This window comes from Numida meleagris, chromosome 2 (genome assembly GCF_002078875.1).
Source record: "Numida meleagris isolate 19003 breed g44 Domestic line chromosome 2, NumMel1.0, whole genome shotgun sequence".
Classification (NCBI taxonomy): Eukaryota; Metazoa; Chordata; class Aves; order Galliformes; family Numididae; genus Numida; species Numida meleagris.
Window position 1 is genome coordinate 127,078,564 of NC_034410.1, and position 19,478 is coordinate 127,098,041.

The 19,478-nt window shown below is 41.9% G+C and overlaps 1 protein-coding gene across 9 annotated transcripts in view; it reads right to left on the reverse strand.

Moving 5' to 3' along the window:
* The window catches only part of RNF19A (ring finger protein 19A, RBR E3 ubiquitin protein ligase), a 59,431-nt gene continuing 40,452 nt past the window's right edge, over window positions 500-19,478 (reverse strand). For 8 of the 9 annotated variants that reach the window (XM_021387232.1, XM_021387239.1, XM_021387238.1 and 5 more), the window contains 8 exons: window positions 15,068-15,276; window positions 12,944-13,088; window positions 12,217-12,379; window positions 8,024-8,138; window positions 5,789-5,950; window positions 4,425-4,638; window positions 3,108-3,251; window positions 2,044-2,734 (listed from right to left, as the gene is read on the reverse strand). In XM_021387232.1, coding sequence (XP_021242907.1) covers window positions 2,044-2,734; window positions 3,108-3,251; window positions 4,425-4,638; window positions 5,789-5,950; window positions 8,024-8,138; window positions 12,217-12,379; window positions 12,944-13,088; window positions 15,068-15,276 — 1,843 coding nt within the window. Of the gene's footprint in view, window positions 2,735-3,107; window positions 3,252-4,424; window positions 4,639-5,788; window positions 5,951-8,023; window positions 8,139-12,216; window positions 12,380-12,943; window positions 13,089-15,067; window positions 15,277-19,478 lie in introns of all 9 variants that reach the window. The other variant, XM_021387241.1, reaches the window with a different exon arrangement.

Consider the following 19,478-nt stretch of genomic DNA (forward strand, 5'->3'; position numbering starts at 1 on the left):
TTTGTGAGCCTGTCAAAATGCAGGTGAGAATGCACAGTTTGGGCAGGGAGAAAACACCGCTTGTTAACCAGAAATCCCAGCCAATCTGTGGGGAAATGAACTTCTTGCAGGCAGTGCGAACCGGTCAGCGTCACACTGGGTAAAGACGAAGTGAGAGTTACACTTCAGCCCAGCAGTACCAGCACAGCCCTGAGGGCACATCTCTAAATGCCATCCACCCACCAGAGCCCCCAAAAATCGCTCACTGCCCTGCCCATCAGAGGCAGCTCCCGTGGCCATGCCGCAAGAGAAAAAGAAATCAGGTTTGAATCTTGCACAACAGCACAGCTTCGGGTCTGGTATTTCAAAACATCGCAGCACTCCACTCTGAAGGACACCAAGTGAAACGAGAACTCGAGGCAACAGAAGATGCCAGCGGTGGGAGCCCGGCAGGAAAGAGCGCTGTCCGAGATGTGACGCGCTCCCTGCGGCTGCCCGCACGCCAACAGCACCACTCCAACCCAGGACTTAGACATTTATTTCACATATGCAGTTTACACGCATATTACTGAGCAAAACTGAATTGCAAATATACAAATACCGTAACAAGCATTACCAAAGAACGTAACTGGCACTAGTGTTATAAGCATTTAATGAAACTGGTGAGGATAAGTCGTGGAAGAGAACTGCAGCTCATGGCGTTTTCTTTTTATCCAACCGAACTCCCAGTAGCACCATAATGGCAATACATTGAACACAAGACAGAACATCGTTAACTGTTTTTCTGATATTCACAACTTTTTTTTTCTCCCCTCATTTTTAGTGATTTACATAGCAAAAAGAAAAAAAAACACTGAACAGTGCAGGCGCTTTGGCCAACTTCAGCTTGTGTTTACCTGTACATCTTCCATACACAAAAGAAAGATAAGCCAGCGTATCCAGAAGCCATCTGGGCAGCCACTGCCCTGCACTCCGATTCTGGGACTGAAGATGCATGTCTTGCAAAGAGATGTCCGTGAAAGAAGTCATTCACGAAAGCCTGAGTGAGTCTTTGGTAGGCTAATACTTCATTATCGTACAGTTATCTACCAGTCATTTAGTCGCTAGGATTCTCTTTTGTGATCGAAGGTGGCCAAAGAGGACATTCTGGAAAACATTACAGACAAATCCTCCAACGACCAGGCACTTCACACCCAGTCTTTTCCAAAGGCACCAAGAATTGGCGGGGCACCGCTTTCCCCCCCTCACGAAAGGTGACCGCATCTGCTTTTCTACAAGGCTCCTAAGTCAACGGATCGTGATCTTACAGGTTTTACGCAATACGCAGCAGCCTTATCTGCTGCATGGTTGGTTGCATGAATAAATAAGTGACCCCACTGTTCTCCACAGGTGATGTTTCTATTCCACCGCGCATTAAGTACCAATTTCTTCTGTTCCAAAGTTACTTAAAACGCCATCCCCTCGCTCCAAGTGTACACACGAACGCCCCCGACACGGGCCACATCCACCTGAAGGTACGCGATCCGTTCCACACGCCTCCTCAATAGTGTGTCCAGCTATAAAACAAAATGATCACCACGAATGTTCACTGCCGAAAGATGTTGGTAGAGGTCTCCGCAAAACTCCTGCTTCCCTCAGAGTTCACGCTAGAATGGTTTTAAGTCACTAATGCTCGGCTAACACCCATTTATCCCACATCCCCTATTTTTTGAGCGAACAGTGCAGGACGTATTATTTATTTTAGCATTTAACATATCAAGAATTACCCATTTTTTATCTAAATACACCAAGTATATGCTTTCAAGCAAAGTCGTGGCAAAAAATAAGAAACACGGACATATTTGTACTGCTGTAATGCACTTGTTAAAGCCTTCAAGTCCCTTCACACAGGTCTAAGATCCATATGAAGCGTTCTGCCTTAACAGACAGGTATATAAAATGCAGCTGTATCAAAACCTTGCTCCTGCCGGTCACGTGAAGCTTACCGAAGTCGTCGCATGTAATGAAACCAGCTTTCAGACAGGGTTCGTTAGTGGTAAATGTGTTTCTGCAGCATTTTTTGGCTTAAATTTCAGTCTGAATAGCAGTGCTTAATTCCGCAGCACGTTGCGAATGGTTGTTGTTTGTTTCTTTCAGAATTTCATCGACACCTAGACCTACATCTGTTGAAGACCCGGTATTAATGCTTTCCTCAGCAATGTAGCTCAGCTGTTGAACATCAGTGCTTGGGGCCGCTGGAACAGGCGCAGGGATCCCACTCGCCTGTGGAGAGTTTTCCAAGCGATCATTTTCCACCTCTGGGAGAACGCTGACCGTGGTGAAGCGAGTGTGATAGTCGCTGGAACCGTGGCTACAGGAAGTTTTCATACTTTCCATATCCGAGCAACTGAACTCAGAAAAATGACTCGAGTGAGAATCCGCTACGGATGGAATACTATCGCTAAGAGAGGGAGAGTCAAATTCACTGGAGTTTGTGCTTTGTTGTTCCAACAGCTGAGCATCCATGTCCTCTCTTGTCTCATTTATCTTCATGCTGCTCTTCTTTCTCAGCTTGCCTTTACATTTTTTTCCTGCTGTTGTTTCTTTGGACCACTTGGTGGCACTAGATTTACTTTCTGGCACGCAGGCCGATGAGCACGCAGCATTGCTCCGACCTGCAGCACTGCCGTCATCAACGCTGCTGCTTCCGCTGTTGTGTCTGAACTTGGCTGGCTTTGATTCAATATCCACTTGCACTTCCATACTGTTGCCTTCCCTGCAACAAGAACGAACCCGTGAGTGTAAGCAGGTATCTAAAACAAGCCAGCTGATACAGCAGAGCAAACGCTTGCTTCTTTCCAAAACACGCTGCAAGAGGAAGTTAGAGAAACGTCACTGGTTTTGGAGAAAGTGTTTAACGAAGGAAGCAGCCCACATTGAAGCAGGCAGTCTGAAAGATGAAACGCTTTACTGAGCTACAAAGGTTGTGCTCCCCTTTAGAAGTAAGCTTGGCAAATACAAGCAATCACGTGTAATTCAATTTCTAACCAAAAAATTGTTCAAAGTTTTAAATAGAACCACTGAGGCATGCTTAGGATATCCTTTAATAAGTAAGGCTCAATCTTCTGTTTTCACCACATTTCTCTTACCTGTCCAAAGGGATATAGGAGTTGAGAATGGATCCTGCCATTGCTTTGGTACTGGCATTATCACTGACTGTTCCCAGGCTAACTGTGCCGGATTCTCCACTCAGGCTGTAGCGTTCTTTCTGCACATCTGCTTGTACTTCCAGCCTTGGAGAGAAAGAAAGAGAGCTGCATGAGCTGCTACTACAGTTCAAGCACTCTAACTGAAAATTGCTATCACCTTGTAAAGTTTCTCTACCACTCAGTAGTAAGCACAGCCTCATAGTTAAAAAACAAAAATAGATGAAATTGCCAACAAAGTAAAATGTTGCACACAAAACAGTTTCTGGGTTATTTCCTCCCTGAGATTTACAAGAATGAGTTCCAAGCTGAGCTTGGAGCTTTGCAGATAATGTACCATACTCGAAAAACAGAAAACAATCAGAAGGATACACAAATTCACAACAGTTCTCATGCTGTCCCAGCTGCAAAATCACAACTTATCAAGTAACAGTTGGAGAACTGTGTTCTGTACTCTGCCTTGTTGCGTTGTTATCAGTTTCAACAGAAATAACAGAAACTTGGAAAAACAAGCAGACAAATCAGAATTGTAAGCTTCTTTCCAAACGCCTTCTTTATCTGTGTTCTGATGGTGAACTGGAAGTATTTGCTTTGCTTTCCTCTCTCAGCTCCTTCCAGAGGAGGATAGGTGTACCTCAGCCAGCAGTAACAGCTTGGAACACCTGCTCTAGACCAAGGAAGCTCTCAGTGCTACCCTGCCCTCTTATTTTTTTCCTACACAGCCTGGACCTGCAAGCTATTTAAATGAGGTGCTGCACACTACTCATTTTCTTAAGGAGCAAATTCCTTCCAGAACCCTACACATTAACAATACTTTCCAGAGACTCCCTGCCTCTTACAGACACTAAGACCCCGATTCACAGCAGGTGCTGAGGCAAGGCCAAGGTGTTCAGAAGGGGCAACTCATTACTTGCAGACTTCTGAGCAAGTCAGAACTCATGACGCTGGCGTGAGATGCACCGAGACAGCTCTCCTATTAGAGAACGCAGCTGTGTTAGACACGAGGTGCCTTGCTCTCACTCCTGGGAAGCAGAACACCTTAAAAAGAAATACAAGCTCTTCTTTGAGGACAGTGATCCACTGGAATCTTTTGGAAATCAATACGTTTGTCAGAGATAAACTGTCTCTGTCTCACAGAGCAGTTCCCTTCAGCAGGAAACAATTGTTGTTGGTTCTAAAGAAATCAAGAAACCTAGTAATACAACCTTCACTGCTTACACTCAGAGCCGGGCGCTATATGGCAGGAAGAACGTCTCTTACCTGTTGAAGCAGTTCACCATTGCACTTCCCGAGAGACTGCCTGTTATACTAGCCCCAGCCAGCGCCATGGTGCTAGCGGTTTCACTCAGGTTGTCTCGAATGGCTCCTATCCTATCCATGTGGCTGCCACTGGCACTCAAGCTGCCAGTCAGCCCGCCAACGCTTCCTTCGCCTATGCTGGGGTTGTGACGTGCTTCTGCCACCGAGGTGGTATCTAGACAGAAAGGAAGAAGGCAGGTTTGTCATTCACAGAAGCAGAACTCACTGATTTCTAGAACGTGAGCACGGAAACTGCTTCTGAAGTTACACTGAGAAAAAGCACTTATGAACTACACAGTGACAAAAGGATAACTGCCAAAGAAAATGGGACCTTTCTTGGAGTTGCTGTAATGGTTGTATCAGATATGACATACTAAGGATACCAAAAAGCTGTCCATGGGTAGGGCACGTAGCACGAAGTCAAGGATCACAGAGACCACGTATCAAAGGATACGGCCAAGTAATTTTAAAAAATTTTAAAAAAGCAGCACCAGATTAGCAACCAAAGGCATTTAATTATTCCTATTATGGATAAAAAGGCAAAAGCTAGTAGCAAGCTTCTACAAACTAGTATTCTGAAAAAGCAGTGCTGACTTTATTTTTCAATTTTTACCTACAGGATTGACATTACACCAGTCTGGCTTTGGTTCAAACTGGCAAGTAAAGCTTTAATGCATCACTCCTTTGAATTAGTATTCTGATAAATGACTTTAAAAAAAAAAGTATCCCTTTTTAAAAGAACATTTAATCGTTTTTAATGTAAGATTAAGTTCTGGATTCAGTGTCCTCGATTCCTGCACTTTCAGTATCTTGGTGACCATGAGAAAGGAGGTGAAATAGAAGTGGGATGCTCAGATAGCTTTCAGTCATGCTGATCAAACTGCAAGACCGCACTGATTCTAAGGAATTAAAGTGTGCCAGCTTCAGAGAAAACTCAGAGTTGCTTCAGCAAGTGGTTAAAAGGGACAATAACACGACAGCACTTTCTATTGCCTGAAAGTCACTTATTGGCATTTAGCCCTGGTCAAGAATGAGAAAGCTGTTACCTTTCACTTAGTGCTGTGTGAAAAGCAGGACAACACCCTACATGGAATTCAGACCACAAGACAACCGTCTGGCCCTGTGTCCACATGAGCAAGTGCTGCACTATAGCACAGCACAACACGAACACAGAAGCTACTCTCTCATCTCAGAGCTCATCTTTTAGCAAAGAGTGGAGGCAGTCCTGACTCCACAGCACCTCTTCTGCATGCAAGTACTCTGGGTATCTGAGGCTATCAAACACAAGTAAGTCACAAAGTCCAGAAAATAAAACATTTTCTTACCTACAGCTGCATTTGTTCCACCAACATTTATATCGTTTTCATCGTCAAATTCTATCCTGACACCTTTTCCATTGCCTGCTGAAACACCACAGCCTCCACTTCGGCAGAGGGAAATCGGAACAACTCCGTACACATAAGCCAGCATAATAGGAACACCAATACCTGCAGAGGAAAGTACCATCTTTGGTTAACTAAATGCAACTCATATTTTGCGTTCTCTTACGGAAGTGATTTCACAGTCCACATTTACTTAGTATTTCACACTTCAAAGAAACTAGGAGAGAACAAAATAAAGAAATACTGATAAATCAGGTGAAGTGATAACAAAGTACTTTCAATGGGCACAAGGGCCCCCTCTCAGAACTGGAAGGCAGAGAAGCATACTGCTGGGTGAATTACTATTTCCATTGTGTCTGTAGCATCTTTTATAGATAAAAAAAGAATATACTTAATATTCATATAAATTCAGCTACATTTTGCATTCACTGAAGTCAGATGGGGCTTTGCTACTGATTTTATGGGACTCGCCATCATTATTACTGTTGGATCTTCTATATGTGCTGTAACATGTTGATTTCATTTAAGAATTCAATTATACAATTTTTCCTTAAATGTAAACCATTCTGGGGACAAGGAGCAGAAAGGAAGCAGTGAAAGATGCTGTGGGCAAAAATGCACAATTATGCACACATTTATTGCACCCCTTTCAATGGACTGTGAAAATTATTCCTTTGGCATGTAAACGGAACCATTCTGAGACTTTGCTGATGGAAGCCCACAGAAGGTACCAGAAATGGCAAGCTGGCACTTTCTGAAAGAGCCAGGACAGAGTCAGACCCAAGGCAAAGGCTCCTCAGTCTAACCTAAAAGAAAGACTCTAGTCATAAGAAGTCACTAGAATTCTACAAGGAAATTCATGAGGTCAAGGTCGGTAACTTGAAAAGCCATTTCATGCTCTGAGACTGGAGCCCACATGTTAATAGCAACGGGGCAAGAGCAAAACCTCAAAAAAAACTGAATACTTTCCCTAAAAAGCCAAGTTTTATCTCTGCTTAGTACTTGTTGTACTACAGAACATGGTTTAGTGGGGAAATATTGGTGGCAGGTAGACAGTTGGACTGGATGATCTTTCAGGTCTTTTCCAACCTTGGTGATTCTATGATTCTACTCAGCAGGAGGAAACAGCTTGAAATCACGAGGTAAAGCAGACCTATAGAAACATCTGTAAGATGCTGGACCCTGCCACCTACCCTACCCTACCCGGGATCTGATGCCACAGCTACACAAGGACAATGCAGTGCAGAAAGGCACCAGAGACACTATGACAACCAGTGTATCTACATTTGAAAAGTGGTCCACCACTGTTATAATGTCCAACTTCAACGTCAGTTTAAACTATCACTGGATAAAAGCAATCCTTCCTTACAAAGGCCACTGATTTTTCTCCGGTCCTTATTTCTAGCAAAAGGAGGAATACTGCACACACAGCTGTGTGACAGACGCCATCAGGGGAACGATCTGGCTTAAAACTGAATGGTGGATCTTCATGCACAACAGTTATGCACAGCAGTTTACTATGCAGCCACAAAGGTGCCTCTGCTGCAAAAAAGGGAATGAACAAGGCAGTGCTGGACAATTCCACTCCTTTCAAAATCAGAGCTTCTTTACTGTGATTTTGAAACTATGTGGGGTAAGATGATGAATATTTTGAAACATGGAGCCAGATCTTCCCCAAATGCTATCCTCAACCACCCTTACTAAATAATGATAAAATTCAAATTGACTCCTGAAGAAGAGCAAGAAGTTTGTCAACTACTGTAATGTTAAATTTAAAATACAGTTTTTTTCCCCATGTTGAGAAAATTTTGATAGGAATTATTTAAATTATTAGAATGTGAATATATTCTGTGGCAAAAGCTTTGTCTTAGTTATTTAGAAAAAGCACTAAATATTTCAGTTTTAAGGGAGATGACAATGTGACACCTTCAATTTGCAAGATAAAAATTATTAGTTCTTCATTTTATGCCATGTTCCCCACAGTACTCTGCTCTCCATTCTGCCCCAGTGAATGTATACCACGCTCCTTACGCGTTTTTTTTTTTTTTAATGTCTTGATTTCTCTACCTGCAAAAGGAAACCAGAGGACTTATCTCAGCTGAGTGTTTTATTCATGAGTGTTTATGCAGCTCTGGTTGCAAGGTGTTACCAATATACAAAACAGAAATATTTGCTTACCTACGGTTACTGCAGCTACAACTGGAGAAACAATTACAGATAGGGTTACACCACCTGCGATAGCCAGGTTCCGCTTGTGCTTTGAAATGTCTTTGCCTTCGTATCGATTGTGAATCTTGAGAGAAGAGAAGAAAGGGTTTTTAGAGTATTAGAATAATCAATAATACATCGCTGCAATTATGGAAAAACTGACAGTTTGGAATCTGTATCCTATTCTCTTCCATACAGACTACATTCTATGCCATGATTTACTCCTAAACCTATCTCAAAGAAGAAAATTCTTAAACATCTTAATTTTAGGCAATTGTCTTAGAAATTAGCAGTCCTCCAATTCAGCTCTTAAGCATTTACTTTCAGCCTCAGGAAAGCTAAATCACTGAACAGCTTTTTCGTTGCTGTTTATCTGTTGAATCATTACTCTAGCATACAAGGTTGAGAAAAGTAAACAATTTTGAAGATCAAAGGATCACCATCTCCAAGCAAATTGACACCTCCTATTCCCTGTCAGCTTTCCCCCGAACAATATGGAGTGAAATTTTCACAGATTATTATGGAAACACAGATTGAAAAAACAGAAGCATGAAAAGCTTGTAGTAAGGCAGTCTTCACCAAACATAACCTGGAGGGAGGGAGTGTGAGAACTCCATTGCTCTGGCACCCCTCCATGACAAGCTGTTGTGGAAGGGACTATTTCAGCAAACCAGTAAATAGCACTGTGAAGCCTCAGAAGGATCTGCTAACCAAACCCCCTACTCCGTTGGTTCAAGTCTGCCATAACTCTGAAACACGACCACGTCAAACTCAACTGCAACAAATCCCACATGAATTTGAAAGGCCTTCAAAGGTCACTGTTTTGCAGAGATTTCCTACTTCGTTTCTGTTTTATTTAATTCTCTCTAGGACCGTGACATTTTAGGCATGAGCAGTTCATCAGCCAGAATTCTTGGTCAAGACAAAATTACAAATGACCAACAGGTCTCTACCTTAATAGTTGTCATGATGTTAATTCTCACTACACCTAAGGAAGAGCAAAGAACAACAAGAGGATAATCACAGTGTGGGGTTTTTTTTGTCACTTTTTTTACATCAAACTGCCACTGCAAAAAACAACAATGCAAGTAGAACTGTAAGTTTTATAGTGTGTTGTGCTCTATAAATTGAATTTTAAATTTGGGAGGATAGTTCTCATTCTGGAATAAAATAAGAATTAGTGTTTGTTCAGGCAAGACAGGCAAGGAAAGGGAGGAGAAAACACTGAGATGTTAAGGCACATGAGGGACGAGCGAGTGATTTGAGACAGCCAGCATAGCTTCACCAAGGGAAGGTCGTGTCTGACCAACGCAGCAGTCTTCTGTGATGGACGGACAGCACTGATGGACAAAGGAAAGGCAACACAACTGATGTCATCTACCTGGACTTCTGCAAGACCTTTGACATGATCCCCCACCACATACTTATCTCTAAATTGCAGAGACACGGATTTGAAGGGTGGACTACTTGGTGCATAAGGAACTGGTTGGAAGGTCACAGCCAGAGGACTGTGGTCAATGGCTCTATGTCCAGGTGGAGGCTGGTGATGAGCACTGTCCCCTACAGGTCCATCTTGGGTCCCGTGCTCTTTAATATCTTTACGAATGACATAGATGATGGGATTGAGAGCACCCTCAGCAAGTTTGCTGGTGACATCAAGCTGAGCAGTGCAGTTGATATAACAGAAGGAAGGGATGCCATCCAGAGGGACCTTGATAAACTCGAAAGGTGGGCCCTTGTGAACCTAATGAGGTTCAACAAAGCAAAGTGCAATATTTTGCACTTGGGTCAAGGTAATTCCAGATATGCATACAGACTGGGAGAAGAACTCCTTGAGAGTAGCCCGGCTGAGAAGGACTTAGGGGTTCTGGTTGATAAAAAAACTTAACATGAGCCAGCAGCCCGGAAAGTCAGCAAGAAGAGGAGTAGCCAGCAGGGTGAGGGAGGCAATTGTCCCCCTCTACTCCGCCCTTGTGAGGCCCTGGCTGGGAATACTGTGTCCAAGCCTGGGGCCTCCAATACAGGAAAGATGTGGAGGTTTTGGAGACGGTCCAGAGGAGGGCAGTAAGATGATCCAAGGGCTGACACACCTCTCCTGTGAAGGAACTGGGCTTGTTCCGTCTCGAGAAGAGAAGATTGTGGGGAGACCTCACTGTGGACTTCAATATTTAAAGGGAATTTATAAACATGAGGGAAATCAACATTTTACATGGGTAGATAGCGATAGGACAAGAGGAAATGGTTTTAAACTTAAAGAGGGGTGATTTAGATTAGGTATTGGGGGAAGTTTTTTACTGAGGGAGTGGTGGAGTGCTGAAACACACTGCCCAGAGAGGTTGTAGATTCCCCCTCCCTGGAGGTGTTTAACGTCAGGCTGGATAGGGGGGTGCTGGGCAATCTGATCTAGTACTTGATCTCGTGTTTGGCAACCCTGCCTGTGGCAAGGGAGCTGGAACTTGATGATCCCTGAGGTGCCTTCCAAACCAAAACATTCTGTGATCCTATGAGCATAGCTAAGAGACTTCAGAATTCTGAGCAAAGAATGCCCAAATAAAAAAATTAGTCTAAAAGAAGAGGCATTTCAGTAACGGCAGAAAAGTGGTAGGTTACCAGATGCATATCTATGAAAATGAGATTAACTAGTGCTTTCTTACAGAAGCTATAGCAATATGAGCACAAACTCTCCCAATGCAGAAGAAAATGTTGCAGAAGAACAAAATGCTTCCTTTACTGAAGAAGCAGAGTTAAAAAATGGAAAGTAGGTCAGATTACTTTCAATGGGCACAAAGGAACAGCATGAGGGTGTCAAGTCAAAAATTAGAAAGGTTAAAATAGAGGAGACAAAAAGGCAAGGGACAAAGCTAACGGGAAGTTATTCTACAAGTACAATGCCAGCAAGAGGAAGACCAAAATCAATTTGCTATTTAACAGGAAGGAAAGACAGCCAGCAGATGAAACTGGAGGCCTGTTCCATTTTTTTTTTTTCCTTCAGATGTCACCAAAGATTTACTGTGAGCCAGGTGACTGGTGACAAAGGAGTAAGATCTGTAGGAAAACAGCAGGTTAGAGCACAGTCACATGAGCTGATCTGAAAAAGAAGACCCAACTTCAGAGTGACTAAGAAGAGATTTCTGAAAAATATTATTTATAGAGTATCTCTGAGGGGAAAAAAACCTGGAAGAAGTTAAACTGCAATTATAATCTTTTTTTTTTTTTTAAAGGTACAAAACAAGGACCTGCGGAATTAAAGACCAATGAACGAAACATCAATTTCCTGAAAACCAGCAACTTAAGAGACACCAAAGCAAAAGCAGGAAATAAAGAGACAACAGAATTTCAAGTGGAGATCATGTCTGTTTTAATTTCTTTGGTGAAAGAATAACTGGCCTAGATGATAGGGAGAAGCAGATGTCACACAGAGACTTGACAATTTTGAAGTTTTCTTACGTGACACTCAATCTGGTTATAATGGCCAAGACTGAAGAAGAGTCTAGAGAAGACAACTATTAGCCACACATGAAGCTGACAGAAAACCATCAGATTTATTTATTATTCCCCAAACTGTAACTCTTCCCCTTGCTATCCCTCCAAGAGATGTATTCCACATTTTCATTAACTTAGAAGATGGATGGAAGAAAACACGTCTTAAATTTTAGGACAACACCAACCTGTCGGAGTTACAAAACTCACACTAGTCTTGAGAAATTGAGAAATCGGGCTGAAAGAGCTGGATGCACTACAATGGGATTGGGTGCATGACTTACGTTAGGAGGAGAGTAAAGTATGACTACTGTGAAAAAGTGTATGTGTTTTGCTGTACATTAAGTCAAAATAGCACAGTGTTGAGAAAAAGACAAGTTGCAGTTATATGAAGAGAATCGCTCTTTCATTTAACTCAGCAGCATTAAAGCTCAGTTTCACTGCTTTATAAAGAATAGGGATTCTTTTCTCCTTCCCTCTCTCTAAAGATTGTTCAGCTCTAATGGACACAACGGAAACTAGAGATTAAAAACGAAGTAAAATGGCAAAATACAGAAATCCTTTTTCAATGTGTTGTTCTACCTGTTTTATGACTAACTAACTACATAACAGTACAACTGAAATCAGTTAGTCTCCAGCCCCTCTCTTTTGGTGAAGCCAACCAACTGAACACAGTATTTTACCTTCCGTCCCACGTACACGGGAATTCCAATAATCATAGCAGGAATAGCAATGCCAGCTATCAATGCAATCCCTACAGGGGCTCCAACAAGCGTCCCTAGTTGCCACAGTATTTTCTTCTTACGACTCCACGGTTTCTTTCCCCAAAACGTGCAACCTGATGGGCTAAGACAGAAGTAAGAAAACTGTAAAGAAATTGTAAGCAAACTGACATAACTATGCAGTACTGAACTGCTACCTAGTTACAAAACCGTTGTTCTAAGGTTCAAGCAACAGATACCAGATCACCAGTTATCACTTCAGATTCTTAGAGAGGCTTTACAGCATATTTTGAAATGCAAAGGAAAGCATATTACATATAACCACACCTCGTCTGTGGCTCAGAGGTAACGTAACATAATCAGAGTTGCTGTGTAGCTTTATATGAACACAGTACAGCAGTATTAAGACATCAACAAGAATAGTGGCTACATTCATCTAAAACATGCAATTTGTTCTACAAAGTACACACTGTACACATGCAACTTAGAAAAATATTTTATAAGAACAACAGTGCACTAATTTTTAAATACATGCATTGAAAACTAACTTAATTCTCAGATAGATACTCAGCTTTGATGCCCTACTCCAACAGGAAGAAAGCCAGACCTACAGCACACAGCAATGTAATTTTGTATAACTTTAGAACGTAAGTTACCAATCATGCAGATCTTTTTTCCTTCAACGTACCTTAAATAGTGTAAATCTGAGATCTCTTTCATACATAGCCAACAGAATTCACAGCCACAGACAGCACAAGTCATATGATTGCAGCTTCCATCATTCATTTTTATTATATAAGCAGCACAGCGTGGGCATGGCTTTATGTCATCAGCTGTTTAAAAATGAATATTAAGATTTCATCAGTTATTTAGGCAAATCAATTTAATCAAAATATAGACAGATACTTGGGAAAGCTGATTGAACCATTGTCTAAAAAAAAATATGGAGAAAGTTTATTGTGAGTTTATTACATTACAAACCATGATTTGGCAATGACTTCTCTGACAGCTATTTGTATTTGTAAGCCTTGGACCAAGTAACACTAGTCAAAAACAAAGTATTCTGGATCATATTCAAGTGATTCAATAGTTAATGCACACAATGTTTGAGGATTTTCTAGGCTTAATGCAATATATTAGAGTCAGACATTAAACATGTATGTTAATACAGGACTGACAACATGGTCTTTCTAAATATAATCCTCTTTTACATTTCACGCTGTTATGCATCCTTTATTTGAATTCTGTCTCCGCTGCATTAATGTCTTCTTATCGTAAATCCACCTCCTGTTCTACATTAAGTGCATTTCTTTCGTACCACTATCCTCCTCTTGACTTCACAGCAATACTTATTCCCTAGAAAAAACTCTTGTAGGAAAAAAGAAAATTCCAGAGGTTCCCCTTGTTCTTAAGTCAGATGTTTAAATATGGTGGTTAAGCAGCTAGCTCTACCATCAGCAAGTAAGAGGTCATTGAGCAACAGTGAAATACTTGTACACTGACACAACCACAGTCGTGATCATTGCTCCTTCCCTTTACTGGTCAGCACTTGCACTTTGACACAAGCTATTTACCCACAGCAGATGAAGTAACTTGCAGGTCCCTAGTGCAAAAGTCCCAGTCTCCTACCTCTGTGCTAACAGTAAGGACAAAGGGAAAAGAGGGATATACCTTATGCCTGGTGTAAGGAATAACCAGAGGTGAGGAACCAGCAGGAACTATCTACTTGTACTGACTTCAGTGCAGCCAGGCAGTGAGCAGCTGAAACAATGCACCAGCTATTCCCAGATGGGAAGAAACACACAACCTACAGGGCAGTAACTAAAAAGAACACAGATGTGGTAGAGCTACTGGTGTTCACGCTAGTAGGGACTGGAAGGAAAACAAAAAGGAGTTGGCATCCTAATTTATTTAAATTTTATTTTAAAATTCACTTAAAAACTAGAGCAAGGTGCCAATTTCTAAGGCAAGATGATGCGTCTTGTTAATACAAGCCAGAACAAACAAGAAACTAAAGGCTCCCAAGGCAAGGGCTGGATTAGGGAATGACAGTTCTAACCACATTCAAGTTGGAAGAGACTCTTTCCCAAAACATGTACCGTGTTTTGGCCAGTCAGACACAAAAGCTACCAAACAGATCCAAGCTGGGTGAAACCTGAAAACCATTCTTATCTATAGCGAACTGGACTCCCAGTCTGCAACATACTGCTCTGAAGAGTTTACCCTATTTTTTTTTGCTGTTGTTTGGTTCTTCAGAAGCTGGAATTGCTTGGTTTCTGCTAAGTCAAAAAGATGAACATATTACTGAAGAAGAGAAATTAGGTAACTCCCTCTGAACAGGGACTAGCCTACTCCAAAAAAAAAAGTGTCATCAGACAAATAGACTCTTTGGAAAGCACAAAATCAAGTGCTTGGGGGGTTTTATTGAGTTTTACTGCATTTCTACTAGCAAACTTGTGAAATTTCACCAAGCGTAGCAAATACATGTTTCCAGTGTGTAAGTGATACAACTGATGAAGGCAGCCTGCCAAACACAGATTTGCTTTGCAGCAAGTTTCTCAGAGTTCCCATTCTTCAGCTACAGAGTAAGAACTGAAAATGTTGACATGCTTCTAAGAGCAAAGTCAGGTGCCCTGGTCAGAGAGTACTTCAAGTATTAACTTCAAAAATTTGAATTCAAACCTAAAAACGTACATTTTCTGTTTCTGAAACACAAACAAGTTATCATCTACCAAGCTACTATATGTTCTTTCAAAGTTAATTGCGCAGCTGTACGAGGAGGATATTTTACAGGTATCCTGATCATACGTACCTGCTGCTCCAGATTCCTGGCTGTAGCTGATAGACGAGGAACGAATTGTTCTCAGGCGCAGACTCTGAGCTCTCTCCTGGCGAGCAGCATCACAGGTCTGGTTCGGATGCCAAATCTGCTTACAGTGATAGCAGAACTCAGTTCCACAGCCTTCTCGTCCGCATGTAAGTTTGGGACAGCTGGCACATCCAAAAGCGATCACTGCATATCTTGAATGATCAAGAGGGGCAAAAGAGTTTTGTTAACAGAAGTGTTTTTCATCTATAGACCAAAGCTAAAAAGAGCTACCACAGCAGCTGAAGCAGCAAGGAAGGTTGTGGACATCAGGAGCTGGCACCATGTGGCCAGCACAGGTTCCTCAGCACCTCAGTCTTTCACATGCGTACTGCTACTACGGTACATTAAGACTGCAGAGAAATACTCTGATGAATACAACACTTTGCTTTATCCAACCTTTAACGGCGTCAGGTGGTACTGACAGCACTGTACTTTCAGCTGAATGCAGTACTGAGAAGTTTAAGGTCACAAAGCAGCGACGATTTAGAAGAGCAGGAGAACAAAACCAAAAAAAGTGTTCAAGCAACTTAGAAAAAGTGATCGCTTCAGAAGCGTCCCAGGCACACTGGGAATGCCTAAGTGGGACCGTGCCTCTGATCCAGGATGATCCCTACTACAGGAGCAGCAGTGCCAGCTGTTACTCCCAAGGCAGATGACTTGGTGCTCTGCACAGTTTGTATTTTGCTGGTTGTCTCCTAGCATGAACACTGCTGTCTTTAAAAAGATGTTTGCTTACTCTTTAAATGCTTAAAATATTGAAACTGAGTATTTTATAAAGGAAGGTTTCTCCATTATTTTAAAAGCTAATTTCAAACCACAAATGCATAAACAGACAGGAGTTTGGGATATTGTTACCAGCTTTACTCTGACAACACTGAAGACCAGAAAGCTCCCAAAACATTGAGATCTACAGAACTGTTATATAATTTTGTAATCAAATACAACCATCAGCAATTGCATTCGGTGATGCTGTTCCCACAAATCACAGCTGAAACTAATTCCTGCCGCAGGTTTAAATTCTGAAGTTCATATGATAAAAATACAGACACGTATTACGATTCACATTAGGTCTGGTCCTAAACAAATATATAAATACACAGATATACACACACATACGCACACACCTCTTAATTCCTACCCATGGTGATATTTTCAGTGCTTTGATGCAATAGCTTTATTTTAAATAGAAATGCTATATCCCTGGCTGAGAACACTCAGACACGCAGTTTAGCTCATACTAAGAGCCCCTTCAGCAGATCTGTAAGTACAGTGCAGCTTAGGTTCACGTCTGTTCATAGGAAAGTAGCTTTACTGTAAAAATTGAATTGTTCATTATTAACAGAGCCCTTCCCCACGTAACAGCAGTTGCATAAAATTCACGTGAAACATTCAGTAATGTTACTAGAAATTATTTCTGCACAAATGTTTATTTGAAAGTGTAGCTATTTTAATTTTGGAGCTGATAGATCTGGAGCTTCAAAAAGACCTGTTGGTTTCATTCACGATTTAAAACAGCAGGGTGGAGAACAGGCATTTTCAGCCCCTAAGGTACAGATGATGTAGCTACAAAAATTACACCCGCTTGCCTGTTTGCAAACATTTCTTGCTTTCCAAGTAAAAATTTGTTCAATAATTGTCAGACTCTTTCACACTGTTGCCAAGTTAATAAGCTCAATTTTCCCCAATTACAGTAGCTTGAAGAAATAATTGCTTTGTATGTACACAAAGCAACTCTGATCCAAATGCTTCTTCAACATAAAGGGACACATTGAAAATGTGCTACTGCTGCACCCAATAACCTCAAGCACAGGCCCAGAGCACACCTGCGTCCCACTGCTAACAAGGACAGGGCACGTCCCTGATGGCACTCCCCATCTGGGGCTGACGTATGGGCAGACCTTCAGAAAGGAACCTTTTAGAAAAAAATCTGGCAAATCTTAGGTCACACTGCACAACATTCCAGGCTTCATCTCAACGCCCTGCATTCATTTCAACAGCCAAACTCCAGGTAACAACAAATAAAAATAGTGGGAGAAGAACAACAAGAAAGGATGTATGGTAAAGGAATGAAGAATTTATATTCTTCTGCTCAATCCATTTTTTGCTTGAGGAAGATAAGATCTAGGGATTGCTGCTCTCTTCTAATATCATCAGCAATGTAATCTCAGAGCAAAACCACTAAATAATTCAGACAGAATAAAGGACAGAACACATCTGGAACACGGATTCACTGCAGGCTTGTTAAAGTGGCATCTGACAACTTGTATGCTGAAAGAGAATCCCCAGAAATCTGGAAGAAAGCCCAAGAGGTTTCCTCATCTGTGGTCCTTCCCATGGAAAGATCAGCTACTGGCCCACACCCCTACCAAGGCACTGCAGGCAGCTGCAGCAGGCCCACACACTCACCCTACTACACTCATCCCACTTCCCTCCTTTCCAACCCCCACCGCCTCTTCCTCTATTTGCACTCAACAACTGAAGTTTTATTAAAAACAGTAGTTTTTCTGATAGAGACCATTTTTCTCGTGTGATGTCCCATGTGGCCTTTCAGTATCTACAGGAAGGCTTTATGAAAGAAGGGGACAGACTCTTCAACAGCGTCTGTTGTGACAGGACAAGGAGAAATGGTTTCAAACTAAAAGAGGGGAGATAAATTAGATGTAAAGAAAAGGTTTTTTACAATGTGGTGGTGAAGCACTGGCACAGGTTGCCCAGAGAGGTGGTGGATGCCCCATCCCTGGACACGTCAGGCTGGACAAGGCTCTGGGCAACCTGATCTAGGCGCCCCTGCTCACTGCAGGGGAATTGGACTAGCTGACCTTTTAGGGTCCCTTCCAACTCAAATGATTCTGTGATTCTAAACCCTGAAACAATTACACCAGATGTTTCATCAGTGCTGAGTAGAAGCGCTGTCATGCATCATCCTCTCAGTTTGTTCTCTTACCTATCTGAGCAGAAAATTATTCCTACCAAAATGTTCAACTTCGGGAAATACTGCTCCCCTCCAAACTTCTTGCACCTCCCTCTCCTACTTTGGGATTAATTGCAAATTCAATAAATGCATTCCATCCAGCTCCTTCAGGAAAACATTGATTCATGCAAAGATCAGGTCAGCTCCCATCGCAAGCACGCTGCAATCTGTCAGTAACACACACCACTAACTGATGAGAAAAGAAAAAAGTCCTCCATTTTAAGTGGATATTGTGCAAACTGATTGCAGTTGCCAAAGCAATTGGAGAAGTACGACTACTGTTGTACCACAACTACTGGAGCAAACGTCTGCTGAAGTCTGTGCATACTCTATGTGGCATGGGGCCTTTACACAGTGTTAGCATAAGCTATTCAGCAAAAAGCTGAATCATGTTTGCTTCCCTAAACCTCCTCTCTGCACAACTCCTTCCTCTACCCTCTTTCTAATCTCTACACCCCAAAAATCCCCGATATTACTCTCCCACTACTTCTCACTTCCCCTTCCCACCTCCTGCTGCGTGCTGCTCCCAGCTGCCCTGGCTGCCAGCTGGACCGGAGGCCAAATAGAAAGCAAGATCTGTAGGATCCATACAGTTTTTCTCTCACTGAAGGCATTATTGGTGGTCTTTCTTCTACTTAATTATTGTGTGGTTGCTCTTTTTTCCCCATAAAACTTACTAATTAAGTTATGCTGAAAGCTCAGCCCTCTTCACCAAACATATTTCAAAGTATTGAAGGTCCCAAAAGCAACCAGAAGGATGGGAGAAAGGCAAAACACAACCACGTCATCTCTTGTTTCTTTAGGACGATAATGATAAAGGATGTTCCTGTTGAGAAGTATCCAATATCTGTAAGAATTATCTTCACAGTTCGACTCTTTAAATATACTTCAGATTTTCTTTAAATCAGAAAACTGGGATGCAAAAAACAAGCAAAGTCAAGTCTCCATTAATCTCATCTGCACCTTCCTTTCTCAGCATTTTCTAACATGACTGGAATCACTGAAACATGGCTTAACAGAAAACGTGGCCAAGTTCTTACATGCTTGGGTAAGACAACTTTGTTCAGAACACTAAAACTCAGGGAATCCCAAGCAAAGCATCCTTCATATAAGGCCCTCCATTGTTTGTTTTCTTTGGCAGTGTCAAAATACTAGGAGTAAGCAGCACTGGTTTTGTGCACGCAACTTCGTTACAGACTCATGCAATCCATCTGTCTCTTAAGTCATTCTTCCTCCTGTGCTCAGACTACACCACAGCAGTGTCACCCATCTTGGAGCTGCAGAGCTGTGAAGCTAACATCTTTCCAGCCACACATCACATCTGACCCACATTAGCAAACTATTTCACTTAAAAGAATTCTGCTTTCACACGATCTTGAATGT